This window comes from Leopardus geoffroyi, chromosome B1 (assembly GCF_018350155.1).
Source record: "Leopardus geoffroyi isolate Oge1 chromosome B1, O.geoffroyi_Oge1_pat1.0, whole genome shotgun sequence".
NCBI classification, from domain to species: Eukaryota; Metazoa; Chordata; class Mammalia; order Carnivora; family Felidae; genus Leopardus; species Leopardus geoffroyi.
In genome coordinates this window covers 69,142,402-69,169,995 of record NC_059327.1, presented here as the reverse complement: position 1 = coordinate 69,169,995, position 27,594 = coordinate 69,142,402, and the positions used below count along the sequence as shown (strand labels likewise).

Below are 27,594 nucleotides of genomic sequence, written 5' to 3'. Positions count from 1 at the left end.
TTTTAGAAATAAGCTTCCTGAAAAAAAGAAAGAGAAAGAAATAAAGAAAGAAAGAAAGAAAGAAAGAAAAAAGAAAGGGCTTCCTGTGATGAAATAAATGATATCGTGATGTGTAACTTACATAGAGTCTATATGTAGAGAGAGATTAGGAGGCATTAACCTCATGAGCAAATTTCTCATGGCAAGGTTGCTGCCCATTGCTTTAGCAATAAATTAGCAAACTGAAAAATAAGAATGATATAGCCTGGTTAAAAGAAGAAAGCACTGCACGGAAATGTTTTTCCTTGTTTTCCTTTCCTTTTTTTTTTTTTCCTACTTATACAAGTCATCATCATATGAATGGCTGCCATTTGGTAACCACCTACTATGCCCTAGAACCTATGCCAGATATTCAGTATGCACTATGCTGATCATCCCAGCCACCTTGCCTTTTTCCTCCAGATATTTTCCTCCAGAAAACCAAAGGTCAGCCAAGAGCAAGCAACTACACAACTATAGTTTGTTTGAATCAGACCATGATTCAAACCCAGGAAGGCTTTACTCCACAACCAATGACTTGTCGTGCTCTCTCCACTGCAGTCAAATTCATGGGCTCAAGAAAATTTAAGATTTGTTTTTTATTCCTTTGTATTTTTCTATAAACAATATCCTATCATTCAAATGCCTAAACTCAGATCACAAAAGAATGCTACAGTTACATTTTAATCCTTGCCTTACAGTTAATTCCACAAAGGCATTTTGCCCCGTGTAGTTCTGTTCTTTTCCTAGTCCCAAGTCACTGAGGAGAAAAAATAGTTTTCATTTGTAATGTATCTCTAGCTCAGTTTCTTTCTAGTAGTGTGACTTTGATCAGCTCAGACATTTGTCAGTTCACACACACTCTCATTTGTACACTGCGGCAGGACATAGAAACAAGATGTTTAGAGTCAAGAAGAGCTTGTATGTTCTCTGTCTGAAACTTTTGCTCACTGCTCAGCTTTGTGTTCCCTCTTTTGTGTGTGTGTGTGTGTGTGTGTGTGTGTGTGTGTGTGTATGTGTGTATGTGTGTGTGTGTGTGTGTGTGCGCGCGCGCGTGCGCACGCGCGCACGTCTGCTGGGGGGGTGTGTGTGGAGAGGGTGTAAAGAAGGATATTAAGACTTTTTGCAAAGGAGGGTGGGAGGAGAGATTCTGAGAAACAGAAAGGAAGAAAGAAAAGAAAAGGGAATGGAAAGAGAGGGAGAGGAAATGAGAGAGGAAGGAGGGTGAACTGCTTTGTAGCTGCTAAGATTGCAGACAGAAATAGCACACAACCACCGTGAGCTGTGTGCGACTCAGAAACCAAGACCAAATTGTATTCACTTTTATTAATCAGTTGCTCAGAAAGAAGGAAATGACATCTGGTCCTGTCTTCTTCTACATCTTAATTTTGGGTAAATATTGTAAGTATGCTCAGTATTTAATTTTATATACCTTAATAATATTGTATGAACTAATCACAATTACAAATGTTTATTACTTACATTTATGCTTTTGAGATAATTTTTTTTCTGATAAAATTGTAATCTCACTTCAGAATTATTCTTAAGTCATTTCTGGTATTTATATTAGAAACTGGACTATCCTGGCAGAGTCAATAGTTGAGCAAGATTAACGTGACATACAAACCTATGCTTCATAAAAACCAATTTGTTTAAGCAATAATTATTTTATAAGTAATTTTATAATGTTTCAAGAGAAGCAGTCCTTAAAGAGATCGTGTTCAAGTAAGATGCCCATTGAAATATTCTGGGAAAGACTTTACGTGTATTCAGCTTTCTGTGTAGTTTTAACACTTTGTGGTCCCGGTCCTTTGTGATTTGATATCACAGGTGTGCCTTCTCACTGAGAAATGCATTCATAAAATCTTTTTATTCAACAAGATCTCTTGCTATGCCTTGGAAAAAAAAAAAAAAAAAGGAAAAGCACAAAGCAGTGAAAGGCACAGACACACCAGGAGCCCAGATGGGCATTTTTACTTTTGTTACTATGACAATTTTTGCTTTCTCCATGTATGCTGTAGTTTATTTTTCAGAAAAAAAAATTTTTTTTAATCAAAGGAGAGGCATTCTGCATTACACCCTCTTTAAATTATATTATGTAAGTAGAAATAAAATGTTTATGTCTCTTAGGTACTAAATTATGAGACAGTCCAAGGAAATCAAGAAAGAAAACTTTCTGGGTGTCTTTAACACCTTATGATGCTGGGAATGACAAACTTTAACACATTTAGAATTCACACGCATGTTTACACTCCTCCATGTCTTCAAAGTTTGCAGAAGGTGGTTTTCACTGAGATATTCTATTGAGGATATCTCCAAGTAAATTTCAATCCTAACTTTCCCAGTTCCGATGGCCTGTACTGCATCAAAGTGATTTTTTTTTTTCCTTTCCTTTCTTGGTCTCCGGTATACCTTACTTTTAATGGTCAGAGGGTGGGAGACGGCATTGAAACCGAGGAAACAGTTCAGAATCCTGGAAAAGCATCCTATTTCTTTGCTCTCTCTATCTCTAATCTTGGTAGCTGGTACTCCATTTTTCATTCCAGTTTTGTTGAGAAATACCTGACATACATCTCTGTGTAAGTTTAAGTCCTACAGAACGATGGTTTGATTTATATATATTGTGAAATGATGACACCATAGGTTCAGCTAACATCCATATTATATAAATACAGTATAAAAGAAAAGAAAGAAGAAAAGAAATATGGGTAAAAATTGTTTCCTTGTGATGAGAACTCTTAGGATTTACTCTTTTAACAATTGTCCTGTACATCATACAGCAACTTGTCCACCTCCCACCATTATTTCTGGCAACCACAAATTTTATCTCTTTTTCCATGAGTTTTGAGACTTTCCTTTTGTTGTAGAGATTCCAGATATAAGTGAGATCATACAGTATTTGTCTTTCTCTGTCTACCTTATTTCACTTAGCATAATGCGTTCAAGGTCCATCCATGTTTTGCAAATGGTAGAATTTTCTTGTTGTTGTTTTTAATCACTGAATACTACTCCATTGCATATATGGGCCACAACTTCTTTATTCTCTCATTTACTGACGGACATGTAGCTTGTTTTCATGTCTTGACTATTGTAAGTAATGCTGCTATGAATACAGGGGTATGTATCTTTTTTTGAGTTAGTGTTTTTATTACCTTTGGATATACTCCCAGAAGTGCAATTGCTGGGTCATATGGTAGTTGTATTTTTAACATTTTGAGGGTCCTTCTTTAGTGAGTATACCAATTTCCAGTTCCAATTCCATCAACAGTGTGCAAGGGTTCCCTTTCCTCCATATCCATGCCAGCTTTCTTCCCCTTGTCCTTTTAATGATAGCCATTCTAAAAAGTGTGAGCTGATATCTTATTGTGGTTTTGATTTACCTTTTCCTTGTGCATGACTGGTGATGTTGAGCATCTTTTCATACACCTGTTGGCCCTGTTGAAATATGTCTTCTTTGGAGAAACATCTATTCAGGTCCTTTGCCCATCTTTTAATTGGGTTATTTGGTTTTTTGCCACTGAATTGCATGGGTTCTTTTTATGTTTTTAGATATTAACCCCACATCACATATATGATTTGCAAATATTTTTCTGTATGTTTTCTTTTCACTTTTTTGATGGTTTTCTTTGGTGTGCAGAAGCGTGTTAGTTTGGGGCAGTCCCACTGGTTTATTTTGTATTGTGTTGCTTGTGTCTCAGGTGCCATATCCAAAAAATCACTACCAAAATCCATGTCAAAGAGCTTTGTTCTATGTCTTCTCCCAGAAGTTTCATGGTTTCGGTTCCTACATTTAAGACCCATTACCCATTTTATTAATTAGAGGACCAAAAAACAAATTGCAAACCACCACCAAAAATGGAATGTTTCTCACTGTAATCCAAGTATTTAAGCTACCCGAGTTTTTGACATTTGTAGCCAACAGCCTCATAAATCAATAACATATTTTACCATCTCCTATTCCATTTCAATGAAATGAATAGATTAAATAGGCCAAAAAGATACTTCCAATTAGAATTAGACATTCTAATATGAGGAATTCAAGGGTATGTAAAAGGTGTTGAGGGCAGGGGTGCCTGAGTGGCTCAGTCTATTAAGTGTCCAGCTCTTGGTTTTGGCTCAGGTCATAATCTCATGTTTCATGACTTTGAGCCCCACTTTGGGCTCTGTATTGACAGTGTGGAGCCTACTTGGGATTCTCTGTCTCTCTTCCTCTCTCTCTCTGCCCCTCCTGTGCACCCTCTCTCTCAAAATAAATAATAAATAAACTTAAAAAAAAAAAAAAGGTGATCAGAGCAAGTTGAAAAGCAACTTTGGCTAATGTGTTTTCAGCCAATTCAGGTTAGTAAAAAATTTCCATGTTTACATATTCTCTTTTGTTAAAAAAAATTATTTCATGAGCAGAAAATAAAAGTAGATGATGGTGATGATGATGTCAAAACCCTCCAACTTTTTTTAAGTGTTTATTTATTTTTGAGAGACAGAACATGAGTAGGGGAGCGGCAGAGAGAGACACACACACACACACACACACACACACACAAATGCACACAGAATCTGAAGCAGGCTCCAGGCTCTGAGCTGTCGGCACAGAGCTCAACATGGGGCTTGAACTCACAAGCCATGAGATCAAGACCTGAGCTGAAGTCAGACATTTAACTGACTGAGCCACCCAGGCACCCCCCTCCAACTTTTTAAATTTAAGTTTATTTTGTGATTTAAAAAATTAAGTTTAATTTGTGATTTAAGAACAAATTTTGACAATGTACTGTGAATACTTAAGGGCTCCAATTTCTCATCCCTCCATGCCTTCAGCAAGGGATGAGGATATAAACATCTGATGCAGTTTGGCAAGCAACATTCCTCGCTATAGGGTGTCAACGGAATGGGGAGGGTGAACGGGCATTTGGCAGCGACCTCTAAAATAGCACCACACACCCATGATTGACCTTCTAGTTTATCTCATCATCCAGCTCCACTAAGAGGGTTTCCTATGCACTTAGCAAAAGAAGTCAACAACTACATAAGGACAAAATCTTAAATCTCTGTAACTTCCCTGTGGTGGTGGTTGTTTGTTTGTTTGTTTCTTTCTTTCTTTTTTTAATCTACTCTTCCAGTGGCCTGGAAAAGACAATGTGCTATCATGGAAGGCTGCTGGTCTAAGGTGCTTAGCAGCACTTTATGTATCAGCTCTAAGATTTGCAGCAATGACTGACCTTCCCTGAGCCTTAGTTTGTAAAATGGCAATAAAATCATTGACCCTTAGTTTATAAAATGGCAATAAAATATTTTACCCTAACCACATCCCAAGCCCTTATGTTTGCTTCTTTTTTACATAAATTACCTCCTTGAATTTTACAACAACTCTATTATGTAGATGTAATGAAATACGTGAGGAAGGCAAGACCCAAGGACATTCAGTACCTTGTCACAAGACTCAAGCTAATAAATACCAGGATTTGAATGTTTTTCAAGTCTATACTCTTTCCCCTAGACCATGAACATTCTGAGAGATAATGTGTATAAAGACCTAAGCAATTATTAGTCACCTTGTTAACCAAAAATACTTTTTGAATGCCAATGACCTTAATAAGCAATAAGACTAAGGGGTGACTAAAGCATGATCCCTGCTCTGAAGGGGTAGAGTGGAGAAGACAGAAAGTTAATCTAGGATTCCCAAACAGTGAGACGGGCAAAAACCTAGGTGCACACAGACAGGGGCAACATTTAGATATAGAAAAGGTTTTCTTTGACCCTTGAGAATTTCTAATTCTTTAAAAATTCCTCTGTCTTGGGGCGCCTGGGTGGCTCAGTTGGTTAAGCGTCTGACTTTGGCTCAGGTTGTGATCTCCCAGTCCGTGAGTTCGAGCCCCGCATCGGGCTCTGTACTGACAACTCAGAGCCTGGAGCTGTTTCAGATTCTGTGTCTCCCTCTTTTTCTCTCCTCCCCCATGCATGCTCTGTCTCTCTCTTCTCAAAAATAAATAAACATTAAAAAAATAATAATAATAAATAATAAAAATTCCTCTGTGTATAGTCTAGTTAGTTGTATTATGCCAGTGTTGATTTATTAGTTCGATAATGTACTATGATTATACAAGATTTTACCATTGGGGAGACTGGGTGAAGGGTATATAGGACTTCTCTGTGCTATTTTTGCAACTTCTTTTGAGTCCATAATATTTTGATATTAAAAGTTAAAAAACAATCCCCAGGAAGAATTGTATCTTAAGTCCTTATCAGCAAATGCTTTACTTATTACTTAACCAGTATCATTAAACAAAAACAATCATTTCACTCAATACTTTGGATAGACGGAGAACAAGTGAGGAAATAGGAAATAGAAGAGGCCCAAACATAAACTTGATCCACTGAAGTATTTTGCCAAGAGCTGGCACAGCTGGGAACGTCCTCATTTTCTTTTTTTTTTTTTTTAACTTTTTTAAATGTTTATTTATTTTTGAGAGGGAGAGAGAGACAAAGTGTGATGCAGAGAGAGAGAGGGAGACACAGAATCTGAAGCAGGCTGTAGGCTCCAAGCTGTCAGCACAGAGCCCGACATGGGGCTCGAACTCACAGACCGTGAGATCATGACCCGAGCCAAAGTCGGACACTCAACCGACTAAGCCACTTAGATGCACCATGTCCTCACTTTTCAATTCTGAATGGATACTTACAAGACCATCTGAGCTTTGCCTTAAGTTCTACGACAGGCATACCTTCTAATATTTTTTTCTCAAACCATTCAGAAGAAGAAAGGAAAGGGTTTTCCCAGAACCGACCATTAGTATATAAAAAAAAGAGAATACTGGCATATTTACCCATATCCAAAAGATGAGAGAATAAACTTTCCAATGTGCACACTACAGAAGTATCTATTATGCTGCCCTATGTTTTTGAAGGTTACTAATAATTTTTTATTGTTCTTGCTGTGAGTTTGGAATAATATCTTTAAGTTTCGAATAGGAAGAAAATTAACAGATCTGTGCAACTACATCATCATAATCTGCATCAAGGAAAGACATGATTATATTTGTGAACTAAATATTTGTGAACAAAACTAAATAGTTTTGCAAGTATAATTTCGCACATTAGGACAAACTTGTTTGCAAAGTGAAGTGCAAAGTGAAATGCTTGGAATTGGGTATTCTAGTTAGGTGTGTTTTTTTGTTCTTTGTTTTGTCCGAAAAACTATAAGCATTCATACCATTTGATTTCAAGGACTATGATTGTGGTTATAGATGTGGTTGTTTTTATATTTACCACTTATTGAGAATTTCCCATGAGCCACGAACTATGTACTAAGTGCTTTATAAACATTATCTGGTTTTACCCCTATAAAAACACAAAGAGATATTCTCATTTAGCAAAAGAAGAAACAGAAAATGAGAAATATTAAGTAGTATGCCTGGCACCATTCCCTAGTAATTGTTGCAAAAGAGATTTGATTCCAAGCCTGTCTCCCTGAAAAGCCTATGCTAGCAAAACATGATTCAGTTCTAATATTTTCTAATACCATAATATCTGAGAATTAAAGGGGATTTTAACAGATCCTCTAATCTAGCCCATTGGCCTACAGGCAAATCAGATATTTCTCCATTTCAGAGATTAAGCAAAAAAGAACTATTGACCATCCCAGAGTCATAAAACTAGTAAATCCAAACAACACCAGGTTGCACATCCCCAGGTGAGGCCCTCCCCATCCCAGGGAAGTTGAAGAAATCCATGCCCATTGTTTATGGCTCTCCTCCTATGAGCTGGTGCCATCTGCTCTACATATATCTCTCAGTGTCCCCCAACTGAGGAGTTAGGATACACAAGTAAATAATTTGAATGAATAGAAAATTAGACTCCACTTGTATTGATCTTAGGATTTTTCTTAGAAAGCATTTTTGTTTGTATCTCATGACATGGACTATACACATTACAAGTACCAATAAATATTTACTCCATTCCTATGTCAGTTTACCTCCCCCTCCTCCTGGATATATTCTCCCCTCAATATCCCCACAACCTCAGTAGCTCTACTTCTTGTACATAGTCATCCAATACTCTCTCATCCTTTTTGCACCTTCACCCATCACCCTGATCAGAACAACCAAAAGCTTTGTCCTTCTTTGAAGTTAAGCAGGGGCTGGCACGTCATGTATATTTCAAATTTAGGTTTTGTTCTCTGTTACAGCAAAGCTAGAAGTCAAGTTAAAAAAAAAAAATAAGCATAGTATAAAGTGAGGTCTCCTGTTACTTGTGTTAGAAACTGATACTTTCCTGCTAAATAGTTGTAGTTTATAGTAATTTGTTTGATTTTTTTTTTTTTTTTTTGCTAAGTAGATTCATTTTATAATTATTTCAATATCACCTCAATTTACTAGGGTCACCTTATTTCTTAAATCCCCCATAATAATGAATATCTTTTTTTTTAATAATCAATACTCTCAAAAAAAAAAGAAAAAAACCTCCAAGGATTATCCTTTGTGAGGAGGACTCTCAGGGCCGTTGCACTGGATGCTCTAGGCCTTGCCTCTGACAACTACACCAGTTCCTCTCTCCACCTCTCTCTCTCCATCATTCCTCCTCAACCTATCACCCCTCCCTGATATTGTCTCCGGAACTCAAGTTCTCCTCCATAGTGAAGAACAACATAGGAGCACCTGGGGGCTCAGTTGGTTAAGCATCCAACTCTTTGTTCCTCTCAGGTCATATTCCCAGGGTTGTGGGATCAAGCCCTGCATCAGGCTCTGCTCTGATAGCATAGAGCCTGCTTGGGATTCTCTCCTGTCTCTCTGCCCCTCTCCCACTCATGCAAGAGCGCTCTCTCTCTCTCTCTCTTTCTCTCTCCTCCCCCCCCCCAAATAAATAAACATTTAACACACACACACACACACACACACACACACACACACACACAGCTCTCTGGCCTGAGCCCCTGTCTCCAAACTCAACTCCAGGTCCACCTTTGGTCAAGGTGCTCTGTTGAACCAAAATGTCACCACATGATTAGCTACAAAAAGGAACGCAGACAATCTGATACAGTCTTTAATAGTAAGATTCACCCTTCTTTTTTTTTTTAACATTCATTTATTATTGAGAGACAGAGAGACACAGAGCATGAGCATGGGAAGGGCCAAGAGATAGGGAGACACAGAATCCTAAGCAAGCTCCAGGCTCTGATCTGTCAGCACAGAGCCCAACACGAAGCTCAAACCCACAGACTGCGAGATCATGTCCTGAGGCGAAGTTGGACGCTTCACTGACTGAGCCGCCACTCATGCGCCCCAAGATTCACCCTTCTTAAAAGGCAACTAACATTTAAATTTTTTTTTGTTTTTATTAGAGGATTGAATATGCACTTGAACTGAAAGGCCATCCAGTTATATGAGCTAATTAATTGATTAAAACATCTAATTACACTGCTGTCCCCTAATCATTTCTCTTAATTCCTATCTAATATATTTAAAGAAAAATAGTAAGTTTTTTTGTTTCCAGCATCTGAATCTTTAGTGAATTACTATCTAGTTAGACAGTTTCATCTTCTGTCTCTCAAGTACTTTTTTAATTTAAGTCTCATAAAATCAGACTTTTGAGTTCAGGGGAAAGTCAAAAACTTATAGAGTACAACACCCTCATTTTTTACATAGCAAGAAACTGAGGCCATATAGCTGTGTTCCCTTTTGTCATGAGTTGTATTATTCTTTACTTACTCTTAAAAATGGGCCTCCAATTTCATATGTAGGGCAAGAAGGGCAGGAAATGTAGAAGGGTAGAATGTCACCTTAAAGTAGAGAGAACCTACAATGATGTTATTAAAACAAATTTATTATCACCCAAAATCCTAGCCTTAAAGATTAAGATTTTGCCAATACACTAAGCTTAGTGTAATCATTATTCACATACCTGCCTAGTAGATAAACATTTTAAATCATTCTCACAGCCAGTGAGAGAATGAGCAGGGAGAGAAGGGTCTGATCACACTTCTCCAAGTCCATGCTTGCAGTCAGGCCCAGAGGAACTTTAACGAAAGGGGCTTTTATAAATCTCCAAGTGATTAAGATCCAGTGGATGTTTTCATTATCTCTATTCCCTCTCCAGTCCATACTCCCATGCTATCCCTCAGACAACTACATTTTCCTTAAAGATACAGCCCTTTCCATCTGAAAGGGCCCTGAATCTGGCCCTTGGGGGCATTCCATCTAAGGTGGAGGAGTCTTGATAGGCTGTAGGAAACCTGAGGCTGAAGATTGCTACACAGGTGTCAGGTGAAGCCACAGTGGAAGAAACTTTGTCAACTTCTCAATTTGTAAACTACCAGGATCTGCCCAACACTTCTTTTTTTGTTTTGTTTTTAAGTTTATTTATTTTGAGAGAGAGAGAGAAAAAAAAAAAAAAAACAGCAGGGGAGGGCCAGAGAGAGAGGGAGAGAGAGAGAATCTACACACTGTCAGCACAAAGCTTGACACGAGGCTGGAACTCACAGCCCTGAGATCATGACCTGAGCTGAAATCAAGAATCAGCTACTTAATCTACTGAGCCACCAAAGCGACCCACTTCCTGACACTTCTAGTTTCAGACAGATGCTTTCTTTTCTCCAGGTAACCCCAAATAGCTTGGTTGCCAAATACCTACACACTTGACCTCTCCCACCACCTCTCCCCCAAAAAAGAATACCGTGTCTTCTGTCACTCTGCCTGTGCCGAGGCTGGTGCCCAGAGAAGGGAGATACATTTGAGACCGTGTTCATACTGAATAGAGTCACCCTAACTTGCTCCTTCCTCCCTCGCCCTGCCTCAGCACACACACACAATTCCCTGAGATGGTAGCCACACGTCTCCCAACTTCAAGGAGATGGCAGAGACACGTAGAGAAGCAATGCAACGCATCCTCACTGCTGTGCGTAGCTACCCAAAGGCATTAACGATTCATGATTTGGTAGCAAATACATCCCACACTGGTAATAAGCTGTCTGTTACCATGCCAGGCTGATTTCCTCTTTATCCTGTGGGGGGAGGCAGGCTTTGCATTGAGATGAAGCGGGTATGCAGACACTGAACACGTCTCCTTGGCCACTTTCCCACCTCCTTCAGGCTTTGATCCTGCTGCGTGCTCAGTTTCTCCTCTTTTTCATCTCCCCCACATTCAGGCTGCTTAGTGCCAAGTGGAATCAGCAGCATTTCCTTCCCTGACTTCCAAGAGGCCCAGATACCGATTTCTAATTGTAATCAACAAGCTCTTCTGCACCCTCGCTACCACCTGATTTCTCCCTTTTCATCCTAACCATTCTCTCTATTCCTCAGACTCACCATACCTCGTGACAAAACACACACAAAGAGAAACTCTCGTCTCCTGGTCGCACATCTTGCAACCAGAATTCTTAGTTCTACCCACCTCTTATCCTTAATATCCCCCCTCATGACTTAGGACCTTCATGAAGGATAGTTCCCTATTAAACAGGTTTACGACAGATCACATATGCACAATCCATTCTGCAGCTACCTGCATTCACGGACATTCTGGCTCATTTTTGAAGCATTTAGTAAGTTGGTGCCCCCATCTGATCCTCACGGTATAAGGGAATTATCACCCTACAGGTTCCTGTGTTGTAGCCATTCAAGCAGATAAATCTTACTTCGTAGATTGGAAATTGAAATGTTATAGGATAAAACATGCTGATGGACATGAAATGTGCATGCGTGGATCTGAGAGAAATCACGTAAGTTACCACACAAAGCTGTTTTGATAAAGCTTTTGTCCAGGTTCCATGGTGCAGGTATAAATTAAGGGAAAGAACTGATTAAGCTCTCGGGTGCATCAGGCACTAGCTTCTGAGACAGAACACAACTGGCACCACTACCTCGGTCACTCGCAAAAACCTCTGATCCTTGTCTTTCCTTTTCAGCCTCTGCCCTCATCTTCCTGCTCACCCCCAGCCTTTGGATATTTTAATAGGCTTTTCCCAGCGCAGGCTAGAAATGTTTGACTCATTTTCAATGGTCCAGAAGATTTGCTCTCCTGGTTGTGGCTGATTTATTGGACACCGCAAAACTGCTTCATGGTTTATAAATGTTTCTACTTTCTCACACGTTTCCAGCTTGGACAAGAAGACGTCATCGGTCATGCTTTCTGTTCGATTCTCCTAACCTCCACTTAACCTCCTTCTTTGTGGTAAAATCAGGAGAGCTGGCTAGTTTAGCTAAGTTAAATTTAGATTTTTGTTTCTTCCCTTCTGCCTGCAGCCCTTACCCCCGATCTTGAGTGCCCACAGCACAACAGTGCAGGCTCCCTGGAAAGAGGGATTGTTTTTATTTGTTGAAACCCCATAACTTTTCTCAGAAACTGAGCATTCACCCCCAGTGTTGACCTGAAATAATGGAGCAAATCATTTGTCCATCAAATCCACTTTAGTGGCAAAAAATCTATACAAATCTTTTTGTCGTGCTCCTGGCTCTTAGGCATCTTTTTCAAAGTTTCTATGCTGGTAATATACAGTGGCTTCAATATTATTCTCATGGTCCATTGTAGTCATTACCTAGGAGGAGCTGCATGAAGAAATTAAACAGACTCATTCCCTTCTCTCTAGGAGTTTACAACCTATGACAGCTTTAATGCCTGTTATATAAGATGGATACAAATAGACACAGGCTAGAATTATCAACTTAAGATGTGAACAGATAGGTCAAGGCCAAACGTTTTGTCCTGATTAAATCCCCTCCACATTTTGCTTATGGTACAGCTATAATGAATGCCTGAACAGATAACTGAGGAGTGAATGTGGTAGTGATCAAGAAGAATGGAACCTGACAAGGCAGTGTGTTGTGGAGGAATGAAAGCAAGAATGATGCCACGTCATATGGAATAAATATAAGTAGTGTTTGCAGATGGACAGTAAGTTTTAAGACATTAAAGAATTCAGTGAAATCACCCAGCAGTCTGTGACGTAGAGGCAGGATAAGGAACTAACGGAGGCATTTATGTGTTGGTGGTGGTGTTAGTACCAGCGTAAACTTTATTATATGTGATCCAATCCCAGAATGGGTTCACATTTAATGACACTCGTACAGAACAAGGGCGTTCCCTTTATTCATGCCTCCGAAAAATTTAGACTCCTCGATTGTATGCGATCTACACGAGCCCTACTGAAGTCCCATGGCCTCTCTTCTCTATTACTCTTCAATCTCCAAGAACTTTTTGACTCCTCTCCCCAGATTTCTTTCTTGGATGCAAGACTGCATGGCCTCCCTTCAGCCTCCTGCCCCCCATCACTCAACCCTCATTCCTAACACACTCCTGACACAGCACACTCCTCTGCCACACGGTCTCCTTGGGCACAAAAAGGTGTCTTCTAGTCTACTTTTTTCAGGAAAATTCACCTCTCGTGTTTTTTTTTCCCTCAGAAAACACAGGGTACGGGAGAAGTTCAGAGAAGAAGGTTAAAAGGCAATGCCAACATTCTGGTCATAAAATTTAAGGGTGCAGGGAAGGTTGTAAACTATTACACACACACACACACACACACACACACACACACAAAATAATAGCTTTGTCCGATCATTAATATTAAGTATATCAAAACCAGACATGGTATATAATACACAAATTTTCATTTTTAGGCCACAAATCTCAGATGCATAAAAGTGAAATTTTGTTTCTGTGACTAAATTCAGAGCTCGTGACTCCTACATAAAATGATAAACATTTAAATTTGCTAATTCAAAGTAGCTTGGTTTAAAAATCAGGAACTTTAAGGGCACCTAGGTGGCTCCGTCAGTTAAGCAAGCGTCCAACTTTGGCTCAGGTCATGATTTCATGGTTCGTGAGTTCAAGCCCTACCTTGGGCTCTGTGCTGACAGTGTAAAGCCTGCTTGGGATTCTCTCTCCCTACCTCCCTCTCTGGCCCTCCCCCACTCACCTTCTGTCTGTCTCTCTGTCTCTCTCTCTCAAAATTAAATAAACATTAAAATAAAATTTTTTTAAAGATACAATCTTAATCACCTAAGAATTCTTATCCACTCCACCCATTTTCCCCTTCTGCCCAATAGCATCTAGGCTCAGAGGCAACTTCTGAAACATGAAAGTGGAGGACAGGTGGAGAGATGAACATCTATAGTAACTTCGTCAGTTCTGTGTGAGGTTTAGCTCCTCTGTTGGATTTTGGCATCAGCACTCACCAAAGCACTCAAACACTTTCATGTTCTCCAGCTACCAGATAATCCACATGCTTCTCACCCAGCAACAATGCCCACCTACATTGACTGTCTGCTTATAGCCAGCCTTCTCAGAACAGCATAAGAAATCCTCAAATATCCTTCCTCTGCCAGGAACCCTGGGGTGATTTGAGGTTGACTCAGACCCTGTTCTGACTTACCTCTGTGCCACAGCTCCCCCGGCCCCTCACATCACTCAGGGCACATGGCTTCTGCTAGAGACTTGCCCTTTCCTTGAACTGCATATTTGGATTTGGGACAAGAATCACCTCTGTTTGGGCAATCCCCCAAGCCCCCTCAGTGATTTTCGCCTTCCCCCTTCCCCAACGGAGTTTTGGATTCCAAGTTGACAGGGTGCTTCATCCTCCCGTTTGGTTCCCCCCAAGTTCAAAAAAAACTGCTTTAAGGACATCACACATGCTTACTCACCTCTATAGGTTGGGGAAAACCTCAGTGCTCTGAGTCCTTCAGTATTTATTTATTTTCACTTTCAAGAAAATTCTAAAGAAAAATCAGAATATTCACAACTTAATGGTGGGTAGGGTTATTCACTTTATCAAAGGAATATCTTCATTTGGTGGTTTTGTTGTTTTTTAAGTCACACGAAAATGTGCCCATCCTATTTGGATCCTAATTCAAATATCATGACACAAATCTTATATTCTTTCTGGTACCATCTCCTTCCACTCTTTCATTCTGTTGCCCAAACTGGTTTCTCTTATTTCACTTACACCTACCTTTTCTGCAATTTTTATTTTTAATCTCTCTTCCCTACATTTTACTGTATGCTTTCTTTTCCTGTTCTAACAACACAATATTATAATATTGTACATTATTATAGATGAAAACACCAAAACATAAATGTTTTATTCAGATTGTGAAAAATCGCAAATCATTGTGTCTATCTATTATCTTTCTTCCAGAATATGTGAGGGGCACCTGGGTGGCTCAGTCCATTAAGCATCAGACTCTTGGTTTTGGCTCAGATCATGATGGGTTTGGTTCATGGGATCGAGCCCTCTCTCTATCCCTCCCCTTCTCTCTCTCTCTCTCTGTCTCAAAATAAATAAATAAACTTAAAAAAATAAGAATCTGTAAAACAATAGAGTTTCTGATAAATATTAGGAAGGAAGAAAGAGTGGTCTGACATCATGCTCTCCTCCACCAGAAGCTGTGCTATCACACATCCTCCAATCAGTCTCCATGAATCTACACTACTTGAAAATTTATTCCAGGGTAATTGTTGCGAAAGTTTAATATATATTATAATGTGCTGTCTTAGATACACAAAATGTACTAGACCAAAGCTACCATATTCTGATTATTAACATGAATTATTTATATTGCTGAAGTTGTAATTAGAGTCAGTTACATTATTGAAGTTCTGGTTGAAGATAAACACGTCAGGGTGTTGTCTAATTAAATCCTCACATGAACCTTGAAGGGTAATGTATTCTCCTCTCTCTACATGAGGGACTGCCTCAGATTTAGAAACTGGCTAAGATCACCAGCTCGTAAGTGCTTAATTTAGAACTTGAACTCAGGTTTATCTGGCACCCAATTCTGAGTTCTTTCCACTCATCATACAAGCACCAAAGTCATGATACTTAATTATGGTATATTATCTCTCATTTTATAAGACAAATATTTTTATTTCCATTTACAGATAAGCAAACTGATCAAGCAATCTGAACTCAATTCAGATCTACCACTTACTGTTTCGTGGGGAAAAAAAGAAAGCACTGGCAGGAACAGGTAGAGTGTGGGCAGGAAATGGCATGGCAGGTTTAGGAAATGATGGGAAGTTTGGGTGGCTTAAGAAATAGGGCTAAAGCGAGTGCTTGGAGTTAGAGAAGCTAGAAGATCTTTGGAACCAGATTATGTAGTCTTTGTAAACCACGCTCAACAATGGACTTCGTCATATATGCACAGAATGATATAAAGAGATTTATCTTTTAGGAAGTTATCCCAGCAGCTTACCAAAAGTGGTTTCTAGATCACTGAGCCATTGAAAACAACCCTTAAAGGAAGTGTCCACTGCACTCGAGTCACTATTGAAGACTGTGACCAAGTCAAGTTAGCTGCTGGGTTTTACATTGTTTTCATAGGACCTTGATACATTTTTAATGTATTTTCTCCCTGTCTAGTACCTATAAAATACACAAAATATGTGTGGAATACAAGACAAACTTTTTGTCTACTACACTGAATATGATAATATTGGCCTTTTGTGACATTGCGCTCCACAAAAATCCAACTATTATCTCTACTTCTAGTTCCCAAACTCTTTTGATCCACTCTGTGCCTGTATTTACATGTTTCTTCTTTTTCATGTGTTATTTTCTCACTGTTTCCTTTAACTGCATAAAGTTTGGGATCCAATTTGAAAATAAGTCAAAAGACAAAACATAATAGAAAACATTGTTAACAAAAGTACATACGATAATGGACAATAGGTGGCCACAGTGTTTATTTGAATCAAATGGAAGGTACTATCTAGAAGTACAATCTCTACTCTTTAATCAATGAGTAACTTGGCAGCACAAAGCTGTTACTAAGAAAGTATCAGTAAACAAACTTCAGGGATTTTACTCAGCAACTCACAATACTCAGTGACCTCACCATAGTGGAAAAACAGTATTTATATAAATAACTTAAAATATTGTGTTCATAGGGCCAAGGCATAATATCTGTAAGATATAATTTTACCCTTTGCTTTAATATGTTCATGTTTTAATCGATAACACTACTTGTGATAAGTTTTAGGCCCAAGTGTACATTCATTACTTTATTTCTTAAAGTTTCCTTGATGAAGGGCACAGTAAGAATGGGGTGAAATGGTGCTGAAAGTTTATGGCACAAATACTGACCATGCATCAGAGAGGCCCTTGACCCTCAGCATACTTCTAATCTCCCTAAAAATTGCACATTCATGGTCATGCTATCTAGAAAAGTAGCTTGTCCAGAACATCTTCAAAATAATAGCATATTATAGTATTCCTGCAAGTTACTATTAACTCAAGCATTAAACTAAAGGAGCTACATGAGTGAGTTGGCCATTTAGCTTAGTTGGTTAGATCATGGTGCTAAAAAGAGACACATGACTGAAAATGGGCTCTTTGGGGAAATATTGTAAACATTATGTAAAAACCATTGCTAATGGCTTGTAATATGATTAGAAATATTACAACTACTAGTCATAGAAAACTAAAAAGTAGTTTCAATACATTTACCAAAAAAAACAAGACATTTGCTTTCAGCTGAACAAATCCTTCCACTGGATAAATTACTTTCTGGTGTAAATTAAATGCATATTGGGAAAATATATTAACTCTTAAAAATAACACAGAGGGCACCTGGGTGGCTCAGTAGGTTGCGTGCCCGACTCTTGATTTTGGCTCAGGTCATGACTTCATGGTCATGAGATAGAGCACCACATTGGGCTCCATGCTGAGTGTGGAGCCTGCTTGGGATTTTTCTCTCTCCCTCACTCTCTCTCTCTCTGCCTCTCCCCCACTCATGCACATGTGCTCTCTCACTCTCTTTCAAAATAAATATATAAACATTTTTAAAAAATAACAGACTCAAAAAATCACATACATTCCAGAGTTGCAATATTGATGTACTATTTAGGGTTTACATTGGTGAGCAAAGAATTCCACACGTATAGAATGCACAAAGTTCTGTTTATGGTTTTCCTTAAAAAAGTAAATTCCATGCCAATTTGTCAATTCATGAAAACCTAGCTAATATAGGAAAATTGATTTTTGTTCACTTGATTATAGTGATTATATTATTTGTTCACTTACAGATATATATTCTAGATTCTAAATCTAAAATCCAACCTGTCTTTAGGATTTTTACTATCATGGGATGACAGAATACAGCTGGAGTAAACATGGTGTTATTCCACCACTAGCTATACTGAAGAGCTAGTCCTAATTTTAAATATTTCTCTTTGCATCTCTTTCTTCCCTTAATTTTCTCTTCCTTTCCTCCCCTTGCCCCAAAAATACAACTAAGTTTCCTTTATCTAGTTGTTTCATAGACAAAAATCTGTGGTCCCTAGAGTTGCTATAGGTCTGGTAAAGGGCCTTATGTCCTTTGAGGAAACAAAGACTTCATGGCCAACTACACTAACATCAGGCCCAGGATGTGTTTGGAGAATATTTATAGAAATTGGACCCTAACTAGCTCAAGTCAGAGTCTGGAAGAAAAGCCCAGGCCACAGCCTTTAAAGAGATCTTCAAGGCACCACCAATAGTATTTGGAAAAATACTATTCCAAATGTTTCAAATTCATAGGCAATTATTCATTCTTCCTTTCCTTTGACTAATATTTTTTTGAGTTCTTGCAATATGATACAGGCACAGAGATTAATGGTGGACAAAACAAGAAAGATCCCTTGCCTATGAGAATTTATATTCTGGGGGCAATATTCAAATACCAAAAAAATAAACTAATAAATAAAATGTCCCTGATAGAAATAAGTGTTGTGAAGAAGAAGGGCGGGGAGGGAACCAATAGTGTAATAGGAGAGTAACCAGCTAGGAATGTGGAGGGACTTGAGATAGATGACCCCAGTTTTTGTAAGGCAGGGATATTTATGCTGAGACCTGAATAATGAGGAATAATCAGCCATGACCCGGGGGAAGAACAGTCCAGGCATCCAGGTTGTTGGAACAGCTAACTCAAAGACCCTAAAGTAAGAACAAACAGCCCATCTAGAGGACAGTCAATACGGATGAAATTAAGTGAAGCAGGAAAAGTGGAAAGAAACCAAATCAGTGAATAGGAAAGGTTCACTCAAGTAAGGTCAGAAGGGGAGGATAGAAAGTTTGGATTTTTATCCTAAGAACAATGGGGTGACATTATAAGTTTTGAAACAGGATATTTTTGTGATGTGATTTATTTTTGAAAGATCCCTCTGGCTGCTATATGGAGAACAGGTTGAAAAGAGAAGCAGGAAGTCCAAGTGAGAGACAGCTACAGCTAAGAAAAGACAGTGGCTGGGGCGCCTGGGTGGCGCAGTCGGTTAAGCGTCCGACTTCAGCCAGGTCACGATCTCGCGGTCCGTGAGTTCAAGCCCCGCGTCAGGCTCTGGGCTGATGGCTCAGAGCCTGGAGCCTGTTTCCGATTCTGTGTCTCCCTCTCTCTCTGCCCCTCCCCCGTTCATGCTCTGTCTCTCTCTGTCCCCCCAAAAATAAATAAACGTTGAAAAAAAAAAATTAAAAAAAAAAAAAAAAAAAAGAAAAGACAGTGGCTGACCCTATAAGGAAAGAAAAAAGCCAAGAGGAGAAGACATTGGCACATTCAGGATAGCTATAAAGAGAGTCACCAGCCCTTGCTAAAGGATCACAGGTGGGAAGTGAGGGCAGAGAGAAAGCCATTCCTTTATCCCTGAAAGGTGAGAAAAGGCAAAAGGAATTTTAAGGGTCAGAGAGAAGCTAAAGGAATTTTCTTTTAAAGGAGAGAAGAATATGTAGGAAAATGGCCATATAATCTACAGCTTCTCTACTTAATAATTCAATTCTGGAGGAATGGTGCTTCCCCTTACCTGCCACAGATGAGCATCCAACCCATTTATTGGTCTAATGAGCTGGGTACAGATGGGCAGGTCAGCAGCAGACACTCAGAGGGACCCCAGCTGGCAAAAGCCATACTAGAATATGACCAAAGAAGATGAATTCTTCCTCACTGCTTAACCTGGTGACCTGAATTAGCAACCATCTCCCAGTATAGGCTTCAGCTTAATCTGAGATGGCAATTTAGACATAAATAGGAAGTCAGGCAGTCAACAACACAAATAAGTACCCACAGATAGCTATGTTCATTAGAAATCAATCATGAGGGGCGCCTGGGTGGCGCAGTCGGTTAAGCGTCCGACTTCAGCCAGGTCACGATCTCGCGGTCCGTGAGTTCGAGCCCCGCGTCGGGCTCTGGGCTGATGGCTCAGAGCCTGGAGCCTGTTTCCGATTCTGTGTGTCTCCCTCTCTCTCTGCCCCTCCCCCGTTCATGCTCTGTCTCTCTCTGTCCCAAAAATAAATAAACGTTAAAAAAAAAAAAAAAAAATTAAAAAAAAAAGAAATCAATCATGAAAGGTTTGAGGGTGAGGGTACCCTACAAAAGATTAAGGAGAATATTAACTAATTCTCAGTAGACATCAGTAAGAAGAGAGAGGTATAGGCAATATCTACTTGGTATCAGAGGGGGTCTTAGCATCAAAGTGGGCTACATGTGACTCTTAGCATCTCAGCCAATATTCAGCCCATTATGCTTACAATTTCATGGGTCAATGATTGATTAGAGGGAATGGATTCTATTAAATATATTCATGGGATGCCTGGGTGGCCCAGGCAGTTAAGCACCCAACTCTTGATTTTGGCTCTGATCATGATTTCACAGTCGTAAGATGGAGCCCAGTGTCTGCCTCTGTGCTGGACATGGGGTCTGCTTAAGATTCTCTCTCTGCCCCTCCCCTACTCATGCTCACGCATGCTCTCTCTTTCTCACAATAGAAATACTCTAGAAATTAAAAACAATGGACGTAGAAGGGAAATTCGCACGTACTACATGTGATCTCTGTGAAAGGCAGTGAGAGACTCTTTCACATCCATTAGCTTCATCTAATCATACCAAAAAACCTGGAAGGAAGATTTACTAACCCCTGTGTTCTAGAAGAGGAAATTGAGAAGTTATGAAACCTGCACAAAAAATCCACAATGGCATAACTGGGAACTCCCAAGAATAACTCTCCCTGCCCTGCAGCAGCCACACTTAGCCTACACTGAGGACGTGAAGTGCTGGTGTGTGGAGCGAGTCTTGAGGATTGCTATTGTCTGAGGTTGTGATAATTCCAAGAAAAGGCAAAAGCAGGAAAATACAGTATTCAAATTTAAATAAACCTCTTTGGTTTTTCTGAATAATAAGTAGTTATATGGAAAAGCATTAAAATTAAGTCCATGACAGATGTTATTAACAAAATAATAGCCATCCTGGAAATTCTAAAAAGGAAGCAATGGCATTTAACCTGTAGCCTGTGGACATGCAGTCAGTCAATAGTCAGTGCTGCCTGAAGCAGACCCTTAATGATATTCAGAGTCTTGCTTATTGTATTTCCCCCTCAGGTATAATATCCCTACTCTGTACCTTGAGACATCTATGTCACATCAGATAAAATCTTGTGCAACTCTCATAGCCTATAAATGCCTTTGAAATTGTCCTTTGGGTTAAAGATAGGGGGAATAACTACAAACTCCAAGTCATGAACACACAGATAATATGGAAGGACATCTCTTATAAATAATATGTCTGGCATTTAAAGCTATTTGTGTCTCACACACATAATTCTCAGAAATCTTACAGTGTACATATAGTACACACACACATACATAGATAGTGTCCAGATAACTTCATGTTTATTCAAAAATTGTGTGGGTTATGTGCCCAAACACCAGATAAAGGAGAGGTTAAATATTTTTCAAATAATAAAACTTTTAAAACCTGGAAACTTTACAAAGCTTTTCAGCTATAGTAGGTTTAATAGATTACATATTTACTAAACTTTTTTAAATTTTATGTTGAAAAAATTTAAACCTATAAGATATTACAAAAGTGGTAGACAAACACCCACATACCTTTCACCTGGACCACCTGTTGCTAATGTTGTCCCACACTTGCTTTCTGTCTCTCACCAATCATACAAACTTACACATTTTTTTTTCTTGCTGAATGATTTGAGAATAAGTTGCAGACATCATGATCCCTCATTCCTAAATGCTTCAAGCTGTATCTCCTAAGAATTACATTTTCTTAGCCCCCATATGATGATTAAATTCAGAAAAATCTAACATTGATAAAATCATACTATAAAGTCCATATTCATATTTCATCAACTGTCCTAATTTTTCTTTAAAGAAAAAATTATTTTTTTTCTAATCCAAGCTCCAATCCAGGATCACACCTTGCATTCACCAACCACAGCTCTGTAGTCTCCTTTAATTTGAAGACAATGACATGAATTTTGAAGAATGTTGTTATGTAAAACATTCTCAGTTTGGGTTTGTCTGATTCAAGGGTATGCTTTTATAAATACCTAAAATAATGCCTTCTGCGAACACAAGACTGTTAACAAAAGTTGTCATAGAAATATTCCAGAGGAAGCCTACATGGAGGCCGATCTCCTGTTAAAGTTCCTCTTCATATTACATCATTTTTTTGTTTCAGATAGGACTCACAGAACTCCCTGTTTCCATGTCTCATTTGTTCTTTTCATTGTCACACTTATCTATCCTAACTTTTAAGGTCATTTCGGGAGCCTTCACCCTAAACGCACACTTTGCCTTCACCTGTTGGCAATCATTTTCATTTTCCTACCTTCCTTTACCTGCCTACGCTCATAGTTCTCCTACTCCCCTCCAGGGAAGGGAGTCTGTATCATTATTTACATAAATCCCCTCTGTATTCGAAATGCATTCTAGGTGCCACAAAGAGAAGGACCAAGCAACAGTGGCTTAAACAAATGAGAGTTTGTTTTCTCAGATGAACACTATCCAGAAGTAAGTGCTTGCTGGCACTGGATCAGCTGTTTAGGCATTCCACTAGGATCCTAGGCTCTATCTTTCACTCCACCATCTTTTGTGCATTGGTTATTGTGTTAAACACTTATCTCCTGATGAATGCAAAGATGACGACTGTAGCATCAGATCATTTTTTAAGTAATTTTTTGTTAATTTTATTTATTTATTTATTTATTTTGAGAGAGAGAGAGAGAGAGAGAATCCCAAGCAGGCCCCTCACCATCAGCATAGAGCCAGATGTGGGGCTCAAATTCACAAACCATGAGATCATGACCTGATCCGAAACCACTGATCCGAAACCTTAACTGACTGAGCCACACAGGCATCCCTGTAGCACCTGATATGAAGTCCATGTTCAAAGCAGGAAGAAAAGAAAAACTGACATGAAGCTCCATTTTTTCCCTTTTTATCAGGAAGGCAATAGCTTTTCCAGAAATTCCCCAAGAAGACTTCTACTTCTTAGATCTCATTGGTAGGTATTTGGTCACATAGCCCGCCTAACTGCCAAGGAAGCAGGGAACACAGGAAATAGAAGTACCATTATTGTTGAGGCCTGTCATCTCATCTTCCAGTACTGAACACATCGTCACCACAAAAAAAGGGAGGCAGGATTCCATTATGAAAGGGAGAGGAAGAAATAAATAATAAGCAGGCAACCAGAAGTTCCTCTGTCTCCTCCCAATCACTATTTAACTGTATCCATTCCCTACTTCTCAATTTCATTCAATATTTCTTCCCTATTTTTCTTCATGTATCTTCTCTTCCTAGTACTTCCCCTTGAAAGATGAACTTTCAAATATTTTTATTAACATTTTATCTTCCACCCAGAATCAAATAACATTACAAGAGCTGGTACCGTCTCCTCTCCCAACATTGGAGGAAACCTCACATCCAGCAAGATGAAGTGACTTGCCCAAATTTGCCCATCAGTTTAGAGGCATAGCCAAGAATAAAACATAAGTCTGCTGGACATTAGTATTTACTGTAAATATCATAATATATGGTGCATACTAGTCCACTTTGTTCTGCCTGGTCCCTTTTGCCCATACCTTGGCCACTGAAATATAACGTACTCCGCAAGGATTTATCAATTCAGTTGTTTATTTCTGGAGACCTCTCTAAAGAGGAAAGATAATGAGAATTGTGTTTTCCCCCTTTTTAATTTTTTTTTTACTCTCTAAATATGAGTAAATATAAGTAAGGGGAAACCATGGGAAGAAATCCTTGTCTTCACTGGGAATCATTGTTCCATATGAACCATGAGTCTGAATTTATAAACCCGCCATCTCCAATACCATCTGCCAAGAAACAATAAGAAAATGTCTGTTTAGATGCATTATGTTTGTCCTTGACCTTTGGGGAAATATCTTAGAACATCCAGGGAAACACAAATACAAAATACCCTGATAAAGCAGTATCTCATCCTTGCACTGAAAGATTTCAAAAGAAAGACATTTCACCCAGAATAGAAATCCAAAAGGAAGTCAGTCAGAAAGGATAATTGATCATGAAAGGTAAGATTTAGAAAAAGAAGAAACGTGGGGACACCATCATATGCCAAAAAAGGAAGGCCAAAATCTGAAAATTTTTCAGGGGCTCATGAGCAGGTTAATATGGGGGGAATGAGTAGAGGCACCATGGTTAAGAACGCATGCTCTGGAATGAGTTGGCTGTGAGTCTGAATCAGTTTTGCCACTTACCAGTTCTTGGATCCCAAGCAACTTACTCCTCTATGCCTTCCCTTCTGAGTCTTAAAGTCAGGTAATATTGATAATTATTTAATGGAATTATTATGAGGATAAAATGAAGCAAGGCATGCAAAATGCTTAGCCTAGGGTCTAACATATTATAAGTGCTCAAAAACATGAAAGAAAGAACTGCTGATCAGAGCAAAAGTTAAAGTAATGGATTTTTAGGTTTCAAAAAGCAGGTTACGGCGAGTTGGGGCCGTTTGACTATAAGGCTAAAGTGCGATCAAAAAAGAAACCATTAAAAATTTATTACCTGGACAGGATATCATACGGATTGAAATAAGTTGAGACAGTAGGAATGGAAATAAGGTACTGAATGGAAGAGCTATTAAGAAATACAACTGCCCTTGATTTAAGATCTCTATTTCTTGGCTGCACTACTAGAGTAATCAATAAAGCTTACTGCTGCTGTACTGGTGAGTAGGAATAAAATGTGATGGTTGGATAGTCAAGAAAAACAGTTTTGTCATAGTTTGAGAAATATGCTAAAAATGCATAAATAGAAAATTCAGAAATCTTGGCTGCTCTCTGTTGGGAAATATGTGCATCCATTCAATAAATTCTTACTGAATGCTTATTATGGCAGAATACTAAGCTCTAAAAAATGTTTACAATAACATCGCACGCAATTGTAGATCACATATCCTAGAACCCAAAAAAATTTCATTCTTGAGGCACCTGGCTGGCTCACTGGTGTGCTGACAATGCAGAGCTGCTTGGAATTCTCTCTCTTCCTCTCTCTCTGCTCCTTCCCTATTTGCTCTCTCTCTTTCTCTCTCTCAACATAGGAAAACATTTAAAATTTTTTTTTTAATTTGATTCTTAAAAGCCATTAAAAAACAAAAGAAGAAGAAAAAGAATTTTGTCCTTTTCAGGATCTCATTCATAGCGTATTGACTCATTCTTTACACAGAAGTTTACCATGTCTGAGTATCTGCATTTGTAGCTACAGCCACTTCAAGTAAAAAATTAAAAATAGTAATGAAGATACTGAGACTACAGAGGCAAACAAATTAATGATGGGTGATGCAACACCTGGTGAAGAATTTTGGAGAAAAACTATACAAAGTTGACAACTCAAAGCGCAGGAGTCTGTGGTCAAATTTATAGGACACAAATTCCCTCAAAGTGCCTTAAAGGCATTCTTGTACTGTTCAACATGATAACCTAAATTCACAAAGGAAGATTAATATTGTATTCAATAGCTTCCCAACACTTTAGAGGTAAAGCTAAACACAAAAGTTATATCACAAACACCAGTATAGAAAAATTTTGACAAGTTTTGCTAAAAGGGGGAGACAAAACTGGAAATGGGACTAGTATGGGAAATGAGATCACAAAATTCTTTTTCTCTTGCTTTGTTCTGTTTTGTTTTGTTTTTAAGAAGGGAGATGTAAAAAAGAAAAAGAAGGGAGAGGTAACGGCACGTTTTCAGACTGTTGAGAATGAGCCAGGTGAGAGGTAAAATTTGATAATGCTTAGCACGAGGAAGGAACCACTGAAATGTGTCCTGAGTAGGATAGAGGAGGTGGTGCCTGGAGCTCAGAGAATGGGCCAACTTTCAGCAAGAGCACAGAGGGTTCATCCATAACAAGGGCGAAGAACGTATGAGGGCGATCTGTGGGGAGACACAGCGGGAGGACCAGTGGGGCTCCTCTTATCAGCTTTAAGAGCCCCCCAACATTTGGGTCCTGTTATGAAATGAATCATGTTCTTTTCTCCTGTCAAGTTTAGCCACAACAGTGCAGGTCTAAGAGAAACAGAATTGGATAGAACTGAAGTTACGGCTTTGCCATAAAAGTAAATCTAGAGGGGATATATTTAAAATTTTTTTTTCAACATTTATTTATTTTTGGGGGGACAGAGAGAGACAGAGCATGAACGGGGGAGGGGCAGAGAGAGAGGGAGACACAGAATCCGAAACAGGCTCCAGGCTCTGAGCCATCAGCCCAGAGCCTGACGCGGGGCTCGAACTCACGGAGCGCGAGATGGTGACCTGGCTGAGGTCGGACGCTTAACCGACTGCACCACCCAGGCGCCCCTAGAGGGGATATATTTTAAATGCTGCAAATCAACAGCAGCCAAATTCATGAATCTCAACTACTCTGTTTAAAGGGCTACTACTTATTCCCTCGATGACAATTTTTCAAATGCTTCCTAGGAAGAGCCCATCACTGAGCATGCAGAATAAACCAAGCAGCTCTTTCCCAGAGATGCCAGATGAGCTAATCCTACACACTTTTCTTAAGGATCTACCTTCTTCCAGAAAGGATTTGCGTGGCAGAACCTTGGTAGCCTTTGAGTAGATAAACATTGGTATTCTTCTCAGTGATTCTGTAATTCTGGAAAGAACCCATTTTAAATATATTTTGAACTCCACAATGCTTGATTTAAATCAGTTTTTAAAAATGCACACACAGTAGAATATGCCATTTTTTTTAATGTGCTCTAACTCTACAATTTAGACACAAGTAAAACAGAAGCAGTACAACTCCTTTTAGAAACTTAAGGGCAGAATAATGGAAATTCATTTCTCAGTAAATGAAATTAATCTGAATGTCCACTCCTGCATATGACAGAAAACCTAACGTACTTCCAGGTAATCCCATCATTTATTTTCTTCCCACTACTTTTTCCCTTCAGTATCTTTTGGGTAAATATTTTGCCAATTCAAAGCTCTCTACCTTCTCTGTCTTCTTCTCTTCTCTCTTTTCCAGGAGTGACCAAAGCTGGGCCATAGTTTTTGTGTCATCTAGACTGTGGTGGGAGGGGCCTCTGCTTTTGGTCCTATGGTCCACTGCTGGATCATTCACCCGGGAAATCGCACCACCCGTGCTTAGTTCCCGGTCCCCTGGCTCTGTCATATCTGGTGTAGAGGCATCTGCTTCCCCACACCGTCCTGCAGTCGGCTTCACATTGGTCAGTCTGCATTATCCTCCTCCCGCTCGTCAGACCTCTCCCAGTTGGCTAGCTTCTTGGCTACTTCTGTCCCCTCTGGGGAACACTGTAAACATCAGGACACTGTTCTGTTCCAGTCTAGGATTTCATAAA

The 27,594-nt window shown here is 39.2% G+C and overlaps 1 protein-coding gene across 12 annotated transcripts in view; it reads left to right on the top strand.

The window, feature by feature from the left end:
* The first annotated feature begins 1,052 nt into the window (after positions 1-1,052).
* Positions 1,053-27,594, top strand: part of RXFP1 (relaxin family peptide receptor 1) — a 121,976-nt gene continuing 95,434 nt past the window's right edge. For 7 of the 12 annotated variants that reach the window (XM_045464527.1, XM_045464509.1, XM_045464524.1 and 4 more), the window contains exon 1: positions 1,100-1,419. In XM_045464527.1, the coding sequence (XP_045320483.1) occupies positions 1,371-1,419 (49 nt within the window). In that variant the 5' untranslated portion in view covers positions 1,100-1,370. Of the gene's footprint in view, positions 1,420-27,594 lie in introns of all 12 variants that reach the window. The other 5 variants (XM_045464548.1, XM_045464541.1, XM_045464515.1 and 2 more) reach the window with 3 other exon arrangements.